This window comes from Phocoena sinus, chromosome 6 (assembly GCF_008692025.1).
Source record: "Phocoena sinus isolate mPhoSin1 chromosome 6, mPhoSin1.pri, whole genome shotgun sequence".
Lineage (NCBI taxonomy): Eukaryota > Metazoa > Chordata > Mammalia > Artiodactyla > Phocoenidae > Phocoena > Phocoena sinus.
The window spans coordinates 70,202,609-70,222,424 of record NC_045768.1 but is presented as its reverse complement, the minus strand read 5'-3'; the positions used below and the strand labels follow the sequence as shown (position 1 = coordinate 70,222,424).

The following is a 19,816-nucleotide window of genomic DNA, read 5'->3' as shown; positions in this document are numbered from 1 at the left end:
CAAAACCCTCTATTTATTGTTTTCAAGCCATTGTTACTCTGAATCCGAGATCTGCTCTTACAAAATTAAAAATTTTTATATGAAATCTGTATAATTGCAGAAAGAGGTTACAAGAGTTTGAATAGTGCTAAAAATCAAAATTATAAAATAGAAGAAAACATAACCTTTAGAGAAGCAAAAACCAAAGAAAGGATAGAAGAAAAATTCACTAGACCTAAGTCTTCAAACTGAAAGGGCTACCAAGTGCTAGGCAAGATGACTGAAAAAATTTCTGACATTTCCCAAATCCATAGGTAAAGAGAAAATCCTATGAACTTTAAGTTATAAAATAAAATCTATAAAATAAAGAATATTAGACTGACATCATTTCTAATTTGGCATCAGAATTCTCATCTGCAACACTAAATGAAGCAATGTATATGGAATTATGAGAGAAAGGTTTATATAACTTAATAAATCTAACCCCCCTCCCCAAAAAGACTAAGAATAATGTAAGAAGACAAAAGAAATATTTTTCAGACATAGTATTCTGAAAAATTTTCTTCAAGAGGATTCTCCAGTTAAAAGATAATGCGGGATGATTGCACAACTTTGTAAATATACCAACAACCACTGAATTGCACACTTTAAAAGAATAGTTTAAATATGTGAATTATATCTCAATAAAGTTATTATTTTTTTAAGATAAAGCATAAGAAAGAAATGAAGTGGTAGAAAGGTATAGCCTACAAAGAACTTGTTCAGAATGAATACCAGAAGAATTTACAATCAAGTCTTTAACATTTTTCAAATGTCACTGTAAAGTTTAAAGCAATTGTTAAGAGAGGTTTTGGAGGGGAAAAGTACAAAAAAGAGAGAAAAAAAAGACAATCTGTCATAAAAATTCCAGATCACTTTAGCAAATTTAGTGGGGAGGGTTTTCAGGGGAAAGAAAACATAAAATTAAGATAAGAGATAACCTGAGATGAAATATTTATAACACATATGACAAAGGGTTAATATATATAAAATAAAAAACAGCAACAAAATAAGGCAGATCATATGATAGAAAAATGAGCAGAGAATATAGATATGCAGATCACAGAAGAGGATGATTCATAATATCCAGTGTTAATGAGTGAATGGGGAATAAGCATTTTCAGGTTGAGCATACATTCATTCAGACTTTATGGAGGGCAATTTAGCAGTGTCCATAAAAATTTTAAATGAACAGTCTTTTTCCCATAAATTGCATTTGTAAGAACGTATCATATAGAAATACCCTTACATATGCCCAAAAGAAGATCTTACAAGGCATTTGTTATCGTAAAGAAATGGAAGAAGAAAACTACGTTTGCCAATAAATATTTAAAATATGACACAATCATATTATAGAATAGTCTGCAGCTATTAATAAAGATGCAAACAGATCTATGAAAAGATGTCCAACACATATTAAGTGGAAAAAAAGCATGTTTTAGAACAATATACATATGAATAAGATATCCAATTTTAAAACACATGGAATGTATAGGCTTATAAATACTTTTTTATACATCTAGATATGGGGCTCCAATTTCACTGGAATTAGCTGGTCCCTGATTCCACGTGCCTGGATCTGATTTCAGATCACCCTAGTTTTGCCTATACTCCAGAGGAAACCAAGGCCAATATTTGGAGAAATCTCTGAGCCACTCTACTCTCCCTGAGCCTTTCCAGACTGTCACTTCCTAGTTTCCACCAGGGCCCAACAGGAAAGTGAATTTTTTAAAAAGAAGAAAAGAAAGAGAAAATGGTAAAAAGGAGAAATTTTACCACTTACTACTTTCACTACCTGCAAGTGCCATTGTTCGAGTTTTCAAAAATGTATGCACTACTTTTATTTTTTTATTAGTGAAAAAAAGGAGGAAAAAAGATTTATAATCTCAAGGTGAGGAAGGACCACTGAACACAAAAAGAAGATTAAACCTGATCTCCTAGATATACAGTATGAGCAGAAATTTAAGTAAATAATGAAATAACCACCGTGTCTTTTATTTAGAACCTGCCTTCAGTCACAGTTTAGCACAGACACAAAAACATGTTAACTCGAGGAAGTAGACTTCTGAGAACATTTTCAGGATGTGGAATTAGCCCTTAGACAAGCAGGCTGGCTGTGTTTGAGGTACACAGGTACCCAGAAAGTTATTTAACAAATCAAAGTGAAGACTTTTAATCAAGGCGGAGGAGATCTGATTAGATATTATGACTAACTCGTTCATAGTGTAATATGTTCGAGAGATGTCATTACCAAAAAAAGGCATATCCAACTGTCTACTGGATAGTCCCTTTTCAGTATCTCAATTGTGCCTCAAATTCAACATGTCCAAAACCAAACTCATGTTCTTCCCACATACCTGGTCTTCTAATGTTTCCTATCTACCTGGTAGAGAAGCCAGAAATCAAGGAGTCACCTTTGATATATCCCTTTCAGTGATCCTCATATTCAATCCACCTCAAATGCTTCACTCCCTAAATATCTCACAAATCCATCTATTTCCCTTCATCTCTAGGAAGCAACTATCATCCCTCACCTGAACTACAGTAACAGCCACCTAAAATCATCTCCCTGTACCACTCTATTTGTCTATCCAAAACCCAGCACTTTTAATGTTATGTGCACACTGAAGCCAGAGTGGTCTTTTTGAAACCACTGATAATCACCATATAAAAACACTTCAGTAGATTTCCTCTGCACTCCGGATAAAGACCCAAATCCTGTAGATCAGCCATCATGAATGTCTGATGGCTGAATTGTCTGACCCCTACTTCTCTTCCCAGCTTCATCTCAAACCACTCTCCTCTTGCTCTTGAAATTTTTCAGGCCTTCCTAACTAATCATCTTCCCTCCCACCACAGGGACCTGGCACATGCTACTTCCTGTAACTGGAAAATTCTACCCTCTCCTATTTGCCTAGAAAAGTTTTATTCATTCCTCAGTCTCATGTCAAGTGTCACTTCATCAGCGAAGCCTTCCCTGTCCTCCATGACAAGGTCCAACTCCCACATTAAAGGCACTCTCAGCACAGTGTTCTTGTTTGAATGTAGTTTAATATATAATTGTGTGACTATGTGATTATGGCAATCTCTCTCTTTAAATGAAAAGCATCATGAGTGCAATGACTATGTCTGCTTTCCTCACCGTGATCTCACAGCACCTAGTAGAGGTATACAGGAGATATTCAATAAGTATTTAATTAGTAGATGGATAGATGGATGGATGGAAGACAGCTAAGGTACTGTCTTGCTTAGATACAGCGGTGACCTTTGAAGGTAATTTCTAGTTCTATAATTATGTGATTTTACATATGCACACTGAAATTACAGTATCATATATTTATTATTACAAAGTTTGTTATTTAGTTTATTACTAAATAAGCTAATATGAATGATATTACTAGTTGTGCTTATAGTCCTCTCTGAGATTGTACATTTAGCAAATGAGGGAATTGTAAAGACTGGGAAGATAAAGTTAACAAAATACCCTTTACATTATCAAGCAATGAAATAATCCTGTTGGAGGAAGGGAGGCAAGTGTTTTCTGTTGGGTGTTGTTTTTTCTTTTTAATACATCTTAAGCCACGTAGAAACAACATTAAAACCAACTTAAGGGCTTCCCTGGTGGCAGAGTGGTTGAGAGTCCGCCTGCCGATGCAGGGGATGCGGGTTCGTGTCCCGGTCCAGGAGGATCCCACATGCCACAGAGCGGCTGGGTCTGTGAGCCATGGCTGCTGAGCCTGCGCGTCCAGAGCCTGTGCTCCGCAACGGGAGAGGCCACAACAGTGAGAGGCCCGCGTACCGCAAAAAAAAAAAAAAAAAAAATGTGGTTCATAAAACCAACTTAAGACTCCTTACAGAATAAGTAAAATAAAAGAAATATTCAGTATGGTAAAAAGAGATTTAACTACTATGTTGAATATTGCCCACCATGCAGCTAAGTTCACCACACTACCAATTAACACCTAAGAGAATCTTATGAATATTAGATGGTTCCTGTGACTTAAGATCAGAGCAGCTGCAAGAAGACCCCTTTGGAAGATGCTATTGTTTTTCACTCCCTTCCCTCTTAATTCATTTGTTATATATGAACATCATTAAATAGCAATACGACTTTTGAAGCTACTAAAATTTCTTCCCCCCCCCTTCTCTCTCTCTCTCTCTCTCTCAAGCTGCTTCTAAAAGAGTGGGTCTAAAATAAACTCAAAATAGTGAAAAGATAATAAAGTCTCAAAATATGATTTTTTAAAAAGAAGGAAGAAGATAGAAATATATCAATTATGTTTAAATCCATGAGCTCATTATAATTCTTTTTTTTTTTTTTTTTTTTTTTTCACTTTATTTTATTTTTATTTGCGGTATGCGGGCCTCTCACTGCCGTGGCCTCTCCCGACGCGGAGCACAGACTCCGGACGCGCAGGCCCAGAGGCCATGGCTCACGGGCCCAGCCGCTCCGCGGCATGTGGGATCCTCCCGGACCGAGGCACGAACCCATAGGCCCCTGCATTGGCAGGCGGACTCTCAACCACTGCGCCACCAGGGAAGCCCCTATAATTCTTTATAAAATAAAATCTAATTGTTCAATACTGAAGAAGGTGTAAAAAACAAAAAAACTGATTGTTTTGAAGTTTAGAAAATAAAGAAAAAAATCAAGTATATATCCTGCCCTTCCTATACAAACTGTACTACTGGTTAACCAAACAGTAGATATAGGGATGGTTCTCTTTATAGCAATATTTCAAGTAATAAGTGAAGAAAAAAATTGTAGAATTAAAATGTCACTATTTTGAATCTCCTAATGAATTAATGGATCTAGCCATTAAGCATCAACTGCTAACATCATTATGTCCCTCCCCATGGAAGAACACATTGCCCCCTATGAAGAAGTCTTCCCCCCCGACACTCCCCTGCAACAACGACAAAAACTGAACTTAAATCTCATCAAATTCCTAGAGCAAAATTTACAGGAAATGCAGAGAAATAAGTTAAAGCACACCATGGAGAAGCAGCCAGCAAAATCCACACTGTGGGAATCACTGCAAACAACCAAGTTTCTTCAATAAATTGTAAGAAAGAGAGAGGGAGACAGAGAAATATGGATATATGTGAAGGGGAGATCCTATAGGTTAAAAGAGATATTAAAGAATTAACAACTAATTCTTATTTGGATGGTTATTCAAACAAATTGTTTAAAGAATATTATTAGCGGGCTTCCCTGGTGGCGCAGTGGCTGAGAGTCCGCCTGCCGATGCAGGGGACATGGGTTCGTGCCCCGGTCTGGGAAGATCCCACATGCCGCGGAGCGGCTGGGCCCATGAGTCATGGCCGCTGAGCCTGCATATCCGGAGCCTGTGCTCCGCAGGGGGAGAGGCCACAACAGTGAGAGGCCCGCGTACCGCAGAAAAAAAAAAAAAAAAAATTATTAGAAATCTAAATACTGACTGGACATTTAAAAACTACACACACACACAAAACGCACACACATATATCCAGGTGTAATAATCACATTACTGTTATGTTTTTTAAAAAGAGATATATACTTAATAGCTACAGAAGAAATTATACAATGTCCGGGATTTGCTCCAAAAGAATATGGTAGAATGGAAGCGGATGAGATTATGGATGAACAGGACTGGCCATGAGCTAAAGGTTGTTAGGCTGAGTGATAGGAACATGAGGGTTCATAACACCATTCTACTTACTTCTGAAATTTTCTTTTAAATTTTTAAAAATCAAAGAGTTCCTCTTTGTAACACCTATTTTTTTCCAAAATTTTCTTGGCTATTTTTTTGTATCACACTCCAAGCTAGTTTCCTTCCTTTACCTCCCTTCCCTTGGCAACCGAGGCAGTGGTTGCTGCTACCATTATTGCTGTTTGGAGGGATAATAAATGCTTTCAAAAAAATATTCCAGAGGATGGTGATGATGATGATGATGATGATGATGGAAAACATGGTGGCATCTTGCCGTCACAATAAAACAATCATGTTATCTTTGACAATGACTCTCCATCCACTCAATCTCTCCTCCCTCTATCCCATTTTAATCTTTCTTTTTTTTTTTGGCTGTGCGGCATGACATTCGGGATCTTAGTTCCCCTACCAGGGATCAAATCTGTGCCCCCTGCAGTAGAAGCGCAGATCTTAACCACTGGACCTCTAGGGAAGTGCCCACTCCTCCCTCGATCCCAGTCAGAGTAACACAGATAGAATATCATCACCTGTACTTAAGTACAATTATGTTTCAAAGCTACAGCTGAGCTGAGAGGCTGAGAGATACCTATTTCTAGAGTCATGGCTTTACCCCAAGTTCAATCTTCAGTAATAATGTCCCAGTCTCCTCTCTGTTTTGAGAATTACCACTCCTTGTCCATTCATATGGTTACTATAGAAAGGATCCCAGCATACGAATATTCACACAATGAAGACCCAGCCTGTAGAGGGTTAAATTGTCATTCCCCCCACCACCCACCACCACCACCACCACCCACCCTGCAAAAAATAAGTACATCTAAGTCCTAATCCCTGGTTCCTGTGCATGTGACTTTAGTTGGAAATAAGGTCTTTAAAGATATAACTAAGGATCTTAAGATGAGATCATCCTGGGTGGGTCTTAAATCCAATGACTGGTATCCTTATCAGACAAAGGACAGAAGAGATTTGAAACACAGAGAAGAAGGTCATGAAAAGACAGAGGCGGAGATTTCAATTACGCAGACACAAGCCAAAGAACATCAAGGGTTGCCAGCAGCCACCAGAAGCTAGGAAAGAGGCATGGAACTGACTCTCCCAGCCTCCAGAAGGAACCAATCCTGCTGACACCGTGGTTTTGGGCTTCTGGCCTTCAGAATTGTGGAATAATAAACTTCTGTTGCTTTAAGTTTGTAGTCATTTGTTACAGCAGCCCTAGAAAACTAATACACAACCCCTAGCAGAACTGACTGGTCCAAGAGTGAACATCTCACACGTGCTGGTCCTTCGAAATCTGTAATTGTGGCCAAGAAATTCAAACCTCAGTCTGGCTATCTCTTACAGATAAGAGATGTTAACCCAGGAGCAGGTGGTGTGCCCTGTAGACTAGGAAGCAGAGAAGTCAGTTTGCTGCAAGAGAGAAGAGACACACAGCCTGTATCCAGTTTGTTTCTGAGGCCCAGGTACATCCCTGTTCTTAAGTCCTGTGGGACACCCATTTAGCAAAAAAGTTAAAATCACCCTTTTATACTCAAACGAGTTCAAGTGGGTTTCTGTAACTCGTAGCCCACAGAGTCCTGTCACACTCAAGAACCTTCTGCCCAAAGTCCTTTAGTAAAGACCTGCTGGAACAAGTCCTTTCTTGGGTAGCTGCCAAAACAAACTGAACTGACTCAAGAACCCTCTAAGAGGGAGCAAAGGAAACTTCAGACCTGAGCTACAAGCGCAGTGACAAGAAACAATGCAAAAAGAAAAGGTCGGAATGTAAACTGATACAGCCACTATGGAGAACAGTATGGAGGTTCCTTAAAAAACTAAAAATAGAGCTACCATATGATCCTGAAATCCCGCTCCTGGGCATTTATCTGGAGAAAAACTTAATTCGAAAAGACACATGCACACCAACGTTCATATCAGCACTATTTACAATAGCCAAGACATGGAAGCAACGTAAGTGTCTATCGACAGATGAATGGATAAAGAAGATGTCGTACATATATACAATGGAATATTACTCAGCCATTAAAAAAGAATGAAATAATGCCACTTGCAGCAACATGGATGGACCTGGAGATTATCATACTAAGTGAAGTAATCCAGACAGAGAAAGACAAATATCATATGATATTGCTTATATGTGGAATCTAAAGAAAAGATACAAATGAACTTATTTACAAAACAGAAATTGACTCACAGACATAGAAAACAAACTTATGGTTACCAAAGGAGGGGGGAGGGATAAATGAGGAGCTTGGGATTAACATATACACACTACTATATATAAAACAGCTAACCCATAAGGGCCTACTGTATAACACAGGGAACTATACTCAATATCTTGTAATAACCTATAATGGAAGAGAATATTAAAAAAGAATATATATATGTGTATATATATAAACTGAATCACTTTGCTGTACACCTGAAACTAACACAACATTGTAAATCAACTGTATTTCAATAAAAATGTTTTAAAAAGGGCTTCCCTGGTGGCGCAGTGGTTGAGAGTCCGCCTGCCGATGCAGGGGACACGGGTTCGTTCTCTGGTCCGGGAAGATCCCACATGCCGCGGAGCGGCTAGGCCCGTGAGCCATGGCCGCTGAGCCTGCGCGTCTGGAGCCTGTGCTCCACAACGGGGAGGCCACAACAGTGAGAGGCCCGCGTACCACAAAAAAATAAACTAATTAATTTTTAAAAATGGAAGCTCAATTTTCACTGGCATAAGAGCCAAACCCAGATCTCATCATAACGAGTGTGGGTCAATAATGATGCTGAACACTCCAGAGAAAAAGAAAAGAAAAAACTTTTTGGTCAAGCTGTACAAACTATACTAATTAAAACCACCCAGAAAAATTGCTCTTCATTAGGTAAATACAGCACAATTACTACTGTGCATATGAATACCATATCTCAGGTTTCCTTTGGGGTTTTTTTTTGATTACAGCATTAAATACTGCTCACGTATGCTCGGTCTCCTTTTGAAAAGACTACAATTAATGCTTGGTTCTTTAGTTTCGAAATATTCTAAATATGAGATGCAAGGAAGTACCCATACTAATTTTTCTTTTTTTTTTTTGCAGTACGCGGGCCTCTCACTGTTGTGGCCTCTCCAGTTGCGGAGCACAGGCTCCGGACGCGCAGGCTCAGTGGCCATGGCTCACGGGCCCAGCCGCTCCGCGGCATGTGGGATCTTCCCGGACCGGGGCACGAACCCATGTCCCCTGCATCGGCAGGCGGACTCTCAACCACTGAGCCACCAGGGAAGCCCCCCATACTAATTTTTTGACCAGGGATGAGAATAACAAAAGTTTGCATTGAAGAGAATTATACAAACATCCCAAAAGAGGGCATCCTGGGTATCATGGGAGCAAATGGTACAAATGTAGCCAAGTCTCTTTTTAACTAGAAAGGGTAAGTGGTCAGTTTTAAGTACAGTAAGTCACCAGCAAATAAGAGAATGTTAAACACTAGATTAATGATCAAGTCATTTCCTAAATTTATAATAAAATTATATGAGAAAAGAGAGACGGAGCCAGGAAGAAAGGGAGGAAATAAAAAAACAGTTCTGTGGAACCCATGGTTAACCCATAAATGACAAAAAATAATGTTTCTTTCAAAAAAATCTAAAAGATATAATGCTATTGACTTTTTGCTTGGGAAAGTTCTAAGTACCAGAAAACAGCCTGATTTCTTCTGAAGCACTTTTCCATTATAAAAGTAACATGCATTTCAGTAGTCACTTTTCTTAAATCACCTAAAAACACCTTAGCATAAATACACGACTCTTACAATGGAATATTTTGTGACAAACAAAGCCTTCAACCAGATCAGTTAACTTAAAAAGAAATAGGGCAGAATGTCCTAGATGAGAAAAGTGGCTAGAATTACTTTTCTGGTTATGAGCTACAAGTTGAGAGAGATTCTGTAATTTTAGAGAAAGAAAAAGAATTCGAAAAAAGGAAAAGAGAACATCTGAAAACAAGCTAAAAGGCTTACGGAATACTTAAAAGACAAGATGAGGAGACAGACATGGTCCAAGAATTCTGTCATTGTCAGATAAGAGTTAAAATTAAATGAGCAATGATACCAATGTAGATATAAACCCTGAAACCATCTCAAATTCATGAAAAATTCTCTGACTCCTTGGCTGCAAATGAAAGCATGCTAACTAAGACTGTCTTCCTCAAATCTTGGAGAAACCTCATAAAGGCATCCTTCTTTGGTTCTTCTTCTCCTACCAAATGAAATAAAGAGAAAGAAGCTAAATAGTACAAAAAAGCCTCAATAATACAAGGTATGAATACAGCGTCTCCTTGTTGCTAACCGTTTCCTACATGATAACAAAGCAATTAAGTGTTCCAAAGAACAGGGTCATCGACAAAAGAAAAGACCCTGAGAGAGAAGAATTTTCTCATGAAATTACCCTAAATCTTAACTGCAAATAGTTCTCAAAGTCATTTTAAATCTAACTGGACCCTCATCAATCCATGATCAAAGACTCACTGGATCCAGCAGCTTTAGCCGGGACCCATTATGGGCATTTATTAATATCCTATTTGAGATTTATTAAAAAGTAGCCTTTAGGAATCTCAGAAAATAGACTTTAATCTCTCACACCCTAATACATTTTTTCCCCCCAAATACATAAATTGCAGGTCCATTCCCTGTTTGAAAGCACAAAAGGAACACAAATGAAGCGCTAGTTTATCTAGAGCATAACCGTCCTACCAAACACATTTTTTGAAAGAAGGGGTGGCGGGTCGGGGAAGCAGCTGAACTGAAATTACAGGCTGTCATGACATCTCAGTATCGAAAACTAAATACCTGGTTCCACAGGAGAGTACTGTTTTTATTCACAATCCCGTTACTAAGCAACTGTAACAATGGCTGCACGAGCTTTCTAGAAGCTAGTGCAGTTAAGGGAGGGGGCGGGGATCTAAGGAAAGAAAAATGAGGAAATTCCTTGCTTTGGGAATCTTTATTATAGGATAAACTCAATGTAAAAACAAAAACAATCTAAACTGAAAACAAGCAGTTCCTTAAAGGATAAGAAAAGGACATGCTACTATGTATATCATTCACCCTAATTTTATTTAATTTCAAAATTTACATTTAACTGGTGATAATAATTTCCTAACGGTGTTTTCTCTGTAGCCTCCTTCTTTCCTTCACCCTCCCTAGGGAATAATTTTTTTTTCAAATTTCCTTACTGATTAAAAGAACATTTTCAACCTCTTAAATCCACTTCTTTGTTTACAGAAGCTATAAAAACTAGTTTACAATTGTTTCATGTTGCCTCAGCTTTGAACCGAGAACACTCTGGACATCCAACTATTCCTTTGAAGGGAACAGTCTCTCAAACAGAGCCAGATACTTTCCCAGCCACTCCCTGAAGTTTAGACAACCAAAGCTTTACCAACATCAAGTCTTATTCAAAGTTAGACTATACAATGTAGCAGGCTCTAGACCAATGTTTCTCAAATTGTGGGTTGGATTGGGGGTGGGGGGTGGTTAAGAGGAGGCAGCTTTTCATACATGTTCCAAGGGAATTTACATACTAGACCTGCAAAGATCCAAGGAGCAGGTTATAAGGCTAGGAGAGAGAACCTCACTGACTTTTCCTCCATCTTCCCTTGCAGCTTTCAACATTTACTGCAATGCTGAGAAAGCTCTGGAAGCTACATCTTCTAAGTATCTATTCCACAGAAGGATGCCATTTCTCTCTCCTCTTTCCCTCTTTCTCTCTTCCTCTCTCCCTCCCTCTCTCTCCATCTCCCTCTCTCCCTCCCTTCCTCTCCCTCTCCCTCTTTCTCTCTCCCTCTGAAGAATGTTAGGATACTAGGTAGGCAAAATGAAAAAATACAGTTTTAGGCTCATTCTTCTGCATCAAAGCTGAGCAATCGTTGTGTGGCTCTGTTCCCAAGGTGCCTCTAGACTGCCATAAATCTCTATTTTAAGAAGAGAAAGCCACAGACAAGAAGAAATTTAAACACTGGAAACTGAAGATCCAAAATGTCTCAGCCAAGAACCACAGGGAAATGACAAACTCATTTTTGTTTTTAGATCCCAAAGATAAAAGATGGTTTTCTGTCTCAGAAGATTCCCTCAGGAGCATTTGGAGGAGGAGCCTGTTTGCATCCCTGTTTTTAATTAAATTAAATTTAATTTCTTAAATTTGATTCTCATTTTGCTTTTGTTAAGGCATAAACAATGCAAAGTATAGTCTTTGTAATCACTACAAACCACAAAGCTCTACTACTTGAAATAAAACAAAGAGAATTCTTCAGAAATTATCCTTACCTTTACTGACAACAATAAAGAAAACCTAGCACTTATATAACACATTTCACAATCAAACTGACGCAAAAGTTAAATTGGTTAGCTTCAGAACCTACTCTGTCTACATCTCCTGTGGCTAACAATTTAGACAACAGGAATACTCTAAGAAACTTTAAAAAAAGTTTTTTCAGGATCCTTCAATTGTTAAAATTCCTATATTTGCTTACCATAAAATTCAAGGCTTTCTTCTATATCTTGGCCATATTTCCAAAGACCCTTGAAAACTAATGGTAACCTATATGTGTAAGGTTACTCATTGAAGCACTGCCTATAATTGCAAATAATTGAAAACAATAAGAAATTGGTAAATTACGGCATATTCATACAATGGAATATTATACAGTCAGAAAAAAACAGAAAGCATTTTATGTATGGTAAGGAATGATGTCCAAGATATATCTGTTTCATTGAAAAATGCAAAATAAGGAATACTATGTATAGTAGGCTACTAATTTTTTTTAAGAAAAAACATGTACATATAAATTTTCAGTTACATGTACATACAGCATCTTTAGAAGGATAACAAGACCTGTTAAGAGTTTTATCTGAGGAGAAAAACTGAGATACAGAGGAAAGACAGAGGATTTGCCTCCTACGCCCTTTTGAATTTTTTACCACGTGAACATGTTGCTAATTCAAAAAATGTATTTTTTAATTTTAAAAAATCTAATATTACTGACAAATTTTCACATATACAGATGACATGCTTTGCCACTCTCAGCAAAGCTTATGCTTTTTGGTTTACAATAGTGATGATGGACTTATACTGATGTGTGAAGGATATCCCACACCAGCATAATTTTCTAATAAGACATTCTGGAATTAAAGGTATAACCTAACTTGCTCTAATTATCCCTTAGTCAGAGACATTAGCTGGCCCCTGGCCCCTTTAGCTGCTGGTACTCTTACTTTTGGATATAAACAGTACAACTAGACAATGCAAGGAGGTTCTATGTTTGTGAATTTTAAGGCATTTGAAAATATTTAGGGAGGAACTAATACTACACCTGCATTTAAAAAAAAGGGTGAGGCAAAATCTAGGTGGCTTGCTTAAGGGCAACCAATAAGTTACAAAAAGAGAGACACATTAAAACTTAACCTTTTAGGACTTCCCTGGTGGTACAATGGTTAAGAATCCACCTGTCAATGCAGGGGACACGGGTTTGAGCCCTGGTCTGGGAAGATCCCACATGCCATGGAGCAAGTAAGCCCGTGCGCCACAACTACTGAGACCGTGCTCTAGAGCCTGCGAGCCACAGCTATTGAGCCCACATGCCACAACTACTGAAGCCCACACGCCTACAGCCCGTGCTCTGCAACAGGAGAAGCCACCGCAATAAGAAGCCCACACAGTGCAATGAGAAGCCCGCGCAGTGCAACGAAGACCCAACGCGGCCAAAAAATAAATAAATAAAAACATTTTTAAAAAAACAAAAACTGGGCTTCCCTGGTGGCGCAGTGGTTGAGAGTCCGCCTGCTGATGCAGGGGACCCGGGTTCGTGCCCCGGTGCGGGAAGATCCCACATGCCGCAGGAGCGGCTGGGCCTGTGAGCCATGGCCGCTGGCGTCCGGAGCCTGTGCTCCACAGCGGGAGGGACCACAGCAGTGAGAGCCCCGCGTACCGCAAAAAAAAAAAAAAAAAACAAACAAAAACTTAACCTTTTAAAAGCCACCTCAAAACTAATCTTTTAAAACTAATCTTTCTAAAAACATTTGTTTGAGTATGTGCGCGTGCGTGCATGTGCACGTGGGCATGCACACAAAGAAAAAGACAGAAAATGTTAAGTTTTGAACCTTACTTTTTCAGAAAGATTTGGTCATCTACTAACTGCTGAAGAGTGTGCTAGAGACAAAAATACAGGTTAAAAATAGAAATATATTGTGAAAGAGCAAGTAGCCCAGCTGAGAAGAGGGAAGTGTCTAGGCAGGAGAGGTGACATCTGAGCTGAGCCTTGAAGGATGAAGAAGATGATATCAGAAAGAGAAGGGGAAGGAACATTCCATGCAGAGGTACAGCATGCACAGGCTCGGGAACAGGGAACAGGTATGTACGGCTTAGAGGAGGGTTCATGGCAGAAAACGCAGGTTGAACAGAAGGTGGGAACTAGTTTGGGAAGGGCACGTATACCACGCTAAAGGGCTTGGACTTGTAAATGTAGATAGCAGAGTATAAAGAAAAAAATCAAGGCTCCAAAAAGATTCAAAGAGTTGATGTAAGGGAACAAAATAAGATTTGTGAAGAAAGGTTAAAAGGCCAGAGGTTACTTAACCTAATAGACCTCAAGCCTAGGAAGGCACTGTCCATACATTGATGGTTACAGCTGTACTCCGTCTCCACAGAAGGCAGAAAAAAAGATTAAATATTCAGCTCTGATGATACTACAGTAAAGGTAAGAAACATCAGGAGAAAAAGTAACCCCACTGAAAAGGAGGCGGGGGCCTGGGTAAGAGTTGGGAGAAGAGGACAGAAGCTTAAATGATTTAAAGCAGGCAAAACTGAGGGCATATAGATCAAGACCATTTCTTGAAGCAAAGAGTGGTACCTCCTTTTCAGGAAGTATTTTACAAGAGATGCTCACTTCCATGGGATGGTTCAAATACAGTCTTGTTTGACTACCTCAGAACGCCCATTTTATCCCCTGGGATTCCATTAACCTCAGTCTGTGAATGGAATAAATATGGTCATTCCAAACAAATTCAAAGAACATTATTTACTTGGAATAATCAGGGGAAGACATGTCTAAACCACAAAATGCTTTTAAAGAAATTAGTGCTGTTATTTTCTAACGCATGCACTGATGCTAAAGGCTGACCAAGTATTGCCAATAGTGTATAAACTTTACCACTGTGGAATGATGCTTATGGGCAACCTTCTTTCTTAAAATAAGTCAGGAATTTGTACTGCAAACTGTGAGTTATAAACTACTTAGCTATTCCTTAAAAAGAGCAATGACAAAATAAGCAGAACCCCAAAACTTAAGTACAGCAAATGACCACAAATCCCCAAACTTTTAGAGCTTAAATTAGCATGTTCTCACCACATATGAAATTTCAACTGCATGACATTTTTAGGGAAATAAAAACAACTGGCAAGTAGGATGAATGGTGACCCTTAATGGCAAATGAATGAATTTTTTTCTAAAACTTTAAATCATTAACTGATCAAACATGAAGGAAAGAGCACCTGGTCGATGGAATCAGGTTGAGAATCCCATTGAGAACATAGCTGAACTCCGCAAGATCCTGAGCGACAAGGGCTACCAGACCCTCACAGCAGGCTGTTCGAACCACGACATTATCACTGCAACACTTCTCCCACAGCAAGTTCAAAGCAGGAGTCTGAAATCAAACAAGTGATTAAAACACACATCTGATGAGCAGCAAATGCATATACACCCCCAGCCATTCATTAAAGTGTAATTCGGGGCTTCCCTGGTGGTGCAGTGGTTGAGAGTCCGCCTGTCGATGCAGGGGACACAGGTTCATGCCCCGGTCCGGGAAGATCCCACATGCCACGGAGCGGCTGGGCCCATGAGCCATGGCCACTGAGCCTGCGCGTCTGGAACCTGTGCTCCGCAACGGGAGAGGCCACAGCAGTGAGAGGCCCGTGTACCACAAAAAAAAAAAAAGTGTAATTCGTTCACAGTGGGCTAACTTTCCTCTACAAAAACCATGTCACACCATTTGTAGAATACACTAAAGTCGGTTTTCCAAGAGAGGTAATGGCTATGCTCTGATATAGCAACTCTCTCTCATCTGGTGCCTTTGCTGCAAAATGAGGCTGGCTGCAGAAGTATGACCTGAGTCCAAGCAACACAACTACTAGGAGATCGAAACTATGACTTGGCTCCAGCACTGTGCTCTAACTAAGCCATTTAACCAGACATGAACAATACCAGCATATCAGTTAGTCTAAGTTGGACTCCAAATCATACCTATGCTTCAAGTCCTAAATGGCAGTAACATTTTCAGAAAATGTTCCTGCTCTCCTCCCACCAACCTCTATCACCCACATGCCACCCCACTGTCCCCCACAATGTCCCTGCCCCAAGTGATTGAAGCTGAATGTGGACCCAGAGGAAGGAGACAGAAGTAGGACAGGCTACGAGCAAGCTGCTGGTTCCATGACTACAAACAAAAGCCTAGAAAAAGTGTTTTGTCCAAGGAAGACTGTGACTTCTCCCCCTCACACTGTGAACCTGTCACTTTTGACAGGAAAGCACCGGAAGGACACACAGATAAATATAAGTTCTTTATTTTGAAAAATCCTATAAAAACAGAAGTTCTAGCTTTCATAACTTTCTCAGGAACTCATGAGCCTCCCCTCAAAAATAAAGGTTCACTACTAATGATAAACCTCTATTTGAATGTATTGTGGGTTAAGTCCATTTAGATTTTACATGTTGTTTTGGGGATTTTTTTTTTTGCTTTTTTTTTTTTTTTTTTTTTAAAGAACACACAATGAAGCTATTTTTCCTTCCTCCTGACATAATTTATTAGGGAAACATACAATCTGGAGAAAAAAAAATTAAGATTCCCCAGCTCCCATAGAATAAACTAAAAGAATGAAAATCAACATTAAATTGTGCTAACTTTCCCACAGTAGCTGGCTCTGAGAGCCTCTTCAGTCTTAGAATCCCACTAACATAACAATACAATTAACAGTCACTGAAGGGAAGAAATATTTATACTCCATTTTTTTTATTCAGAAGGAAATTTTATTCACCTGTATGGACAATACCAAAGCATTCTAAATGTCATCACTCCACTACTAAGCCAGAATAATAAAATAAATGAATTAAAAAACTGTTGCCTCAGGTAATACTGTGCCCTCATGGAAGTAAGCATTCATTTATTAGAAGAGGAAAGATTTAGTTACAGGGATTTGACATTCAGTAAATCCTGACAGTTTAAGTAAAAACACTAGATCTTCTCAGAGTAGATAAGATTATCGGCAGGATTAAGATCAGAATTCTCAGAAAACCTAATTTATATGACTACATACAAACACCAGATAAATGCCAATTAGTGAAGTATGCCCCTACATTGACTCCAACATGTCAGCAGAAGCTGTGAAGAGATGTAACTTGGAGCAGCTAATAAAAAGGAATGTGAGAGAAAGGAAATCAATTTATTTCTGTTATGAAAAAAAAAAATCTTATTTCCATCACCTATATTCTCCACAGAGTGACCTTAGAGGACCTACTTAAGCAGAGCTTCCAATCAGCATGTCAAAATACACAACACTGGTCAACCAAAACCCAAGTGGTAAATATGTCAGTAAGCTGGCATTGCTTCAACTAATAGCATTCAACTGCTCTATGAATGGCACAGAATTTTTCCTCCAGCTCTTCCTGTCAGGGGATGACCTTTCCGACTTAGAACGCATATTTGGGGCTATACCTAAAGCATGAGAAATCTCCTACACCCAAACAGAGCCACTATGTTCACTTTCTCCATTAAACAAAAAGATTCCCTCAGCAGTAACTCTATCAGCCTTCTCTAAAGCAGGCCTACCCTCCTTCCACCCATGTTATTTTTCATTAATAGTCATAAGAATAATCCCCTTCACCCCTTCCATATCTCATTCCTGGAGTGTTGTTACAAATTTTAAAGTTTAAAAGAAAATCATGGCGGGCTCCCCTGGTGGCGCAGTGGTTGAGAATCTGCCTGCCAGTGCAGGGGACATGGGTTCGAGCCCTGGTCTGGGAGGATCCCACATGCCGCGGAGCAACTGGGCCAGTGAGTCACAATTACTGAGCCTGCGTGTCTGGAGCCTGTGCTCCGCAACGAGAGGCCGCGATAGTGAGAGGCCCGCGCACCGCGATGAAGAGTGGCCCCCGCTTGCCACAACTAGAGAAAGCCCTCGCACAGAAACGAAGACCCAACACAGCTATAAATAAACTGATTAATTTTTTAAAAAAAAGAAAATCATGGCAAACAAACAAAAAATGGCAAAATCATTTCTATAGTGACCTGAACTGTGAGGAAAACAAAAGAAGTGCTTATGCAGTCCAGCTAGCAGCAATATCTGAATAGAACTAAAGCACAAAGTTAAAGACAGACCTGGTTTGTGGACTGGTGGATCTTTTCTGAAAAAACATTTTCCTTTAGAACTGCAGCAATAAGATGACCTGCAGCCTAAAAAAACAAACAAAATTAATGAATACATTCCCTTGGAAGTTCTCGCTCAATAGTGAATTTGAAGGTAACTAATAGCAGTACTAGTTGACATGGTATGCCAATCACTCCCATTCACAGAGTGTGTGCTTTGTAGAAGGCACTGTTGTATTGGCACTCCACATACATAATTTCTTATCTTCATTAACAACCCTCAAGGTAAGCATTTTATCCTACATTTTATCCCAATAAGCAAACTATTGTTCATAGATGTTGAGAAAATTGCTGGAATTTCAGTTTAAATTGCTGTCACTTAGTATTAGAAGATAATTTGAGATTGCTTAATCCATTAAACCATGAGAAAAGTGAGAAACTCCACAATTCTTAAAATCATCTTTGCAGGTAAATGAAACGCATCATTTTTCATCACGCCCTTAATGAAGATCGTCATCCCCATCTTCATGATTATGGCCCACACAGATTTGAACCAATAGGTCCTCCCCTCACCATGACCATTCTCCTTCCTCTATGCTCTATGATTTAATTTTTTTGTTGGTTTCTCATAGGTTTCAGCCCCTTAATAAGCTTTCAGCCTCATAAATCTCTAAAATTTTTCCATATCTTCTTTGGTCAAAAAGCCAGTAATTAAAACTAAGATTCTTATAGGAGAGCTGATTCCATAAATACGTAAATGTCATTATTTCCCATCACTTCAACTCCACTCTCCTAGTTTTTCAGCACCACACAGCACTGCTGTCTTAGAGCCACAGGCTAGCAACAATGACAGCCATGCTATGTATGGGTTGGGAGAAACTTTGCTTCGGCAACAACTGTTCAGCCTGCCCTTGAGACCAATGTCTGAAAAGACTATGAATACCTGTCAGTGTTGCAAAGTCTCCCGAAAAGCTCAAATAAAAACAAAGCACCTACTCCTTCGTTTCTTTTTGTATTTCACACATTGGAATTGAATTCAGACCTCAATGCTTGACAGTCTAAGTTTTACAATACAAGTCACACATTCACATGAATTTTAAGTTTAGATCAATGAACTGTCTCTTACCTCTTTGTTAAAGGGATAGTAACAAAGAATTGAGGACCAGTGAATAGTTTCAGTTCCTGTTTACAAAATATACCATATTTCATTGAATGTAACTGGCCATCAACTGCAAGATGCACCATTATTTTATGTACCATCAAGAAAGAAAAAAAGTCTGCCAACTAATCTGTGTTATACAATGCTTCTTATAATTTAAATTTCTTATTTTATATTAATGAAAGAGCTCGTTCAGACTCTTTTAGAAAATCATGGCCAACTTCATAAATGTGCAGGCAATACCAACTGTATAATGACCGCTGCCATCAATTACTAGGTACAACCCAATTTCACAGATGTTAAAATGTGAAAAAATGTGCACGAATCAATGAAATATGGTGCTAACACTGAGCAGTGGTTACAAAAGAACAATAAGAAGTATTCAGAGGACAGGGCACAGTTGCAAGAACCTAATGAAACCAATATGAAACACAACAAGGACAAAAAAAACCTACTGTTCATATTTAGAAAAAGGACTAAAAGAAAAAAGCTTAATGATAAAACATCCCCCCATTGCCCACCAAATTCAATTTTTCTAATTTACCTTCCAATTTATCTC

General features: G+C 38.9%; 1 protein-coding gene across 6 annotated transcripts in view; it reads right to left on the bottom strand.

Annotated features, from left to right (window-relative positions):
• Window positions 1–19,816, bottom strand: part of FOCAD (focadhesin) — a 314,089-nt gene that overhangs the window by 265,771 nt on the left and 28,502 nt on the right. For 5 of the 6 annotated variants that reach the window (XR_004350331.1, XM_032634650.1, XM_032634653.1 and 2 more), the window contains exons 3-4: window positions 18,111–18,185; window positions 15,229–15,383 (exon numbers count right to left, since the gene is read on the bottom strand). Coding sequence is in view for 4 of the 6 variants with exons in the window: in XM_032634650.1 (XP_032490541.1) it covers window positions 15,229–15,383; window positions 18,111–18,185 (230 nt within the window). In the remaining 2 variants the exon portion in view is untranslated. Of the gene's footprint in view, window positions 1–12,211; window positions 12,324–15,228; window positions 15,384–18,110; window positions 18,186–19,816 lie in introns of those variants that run through there. The other variant, XM_032634654.1, reaches the window with a different exon arrangement.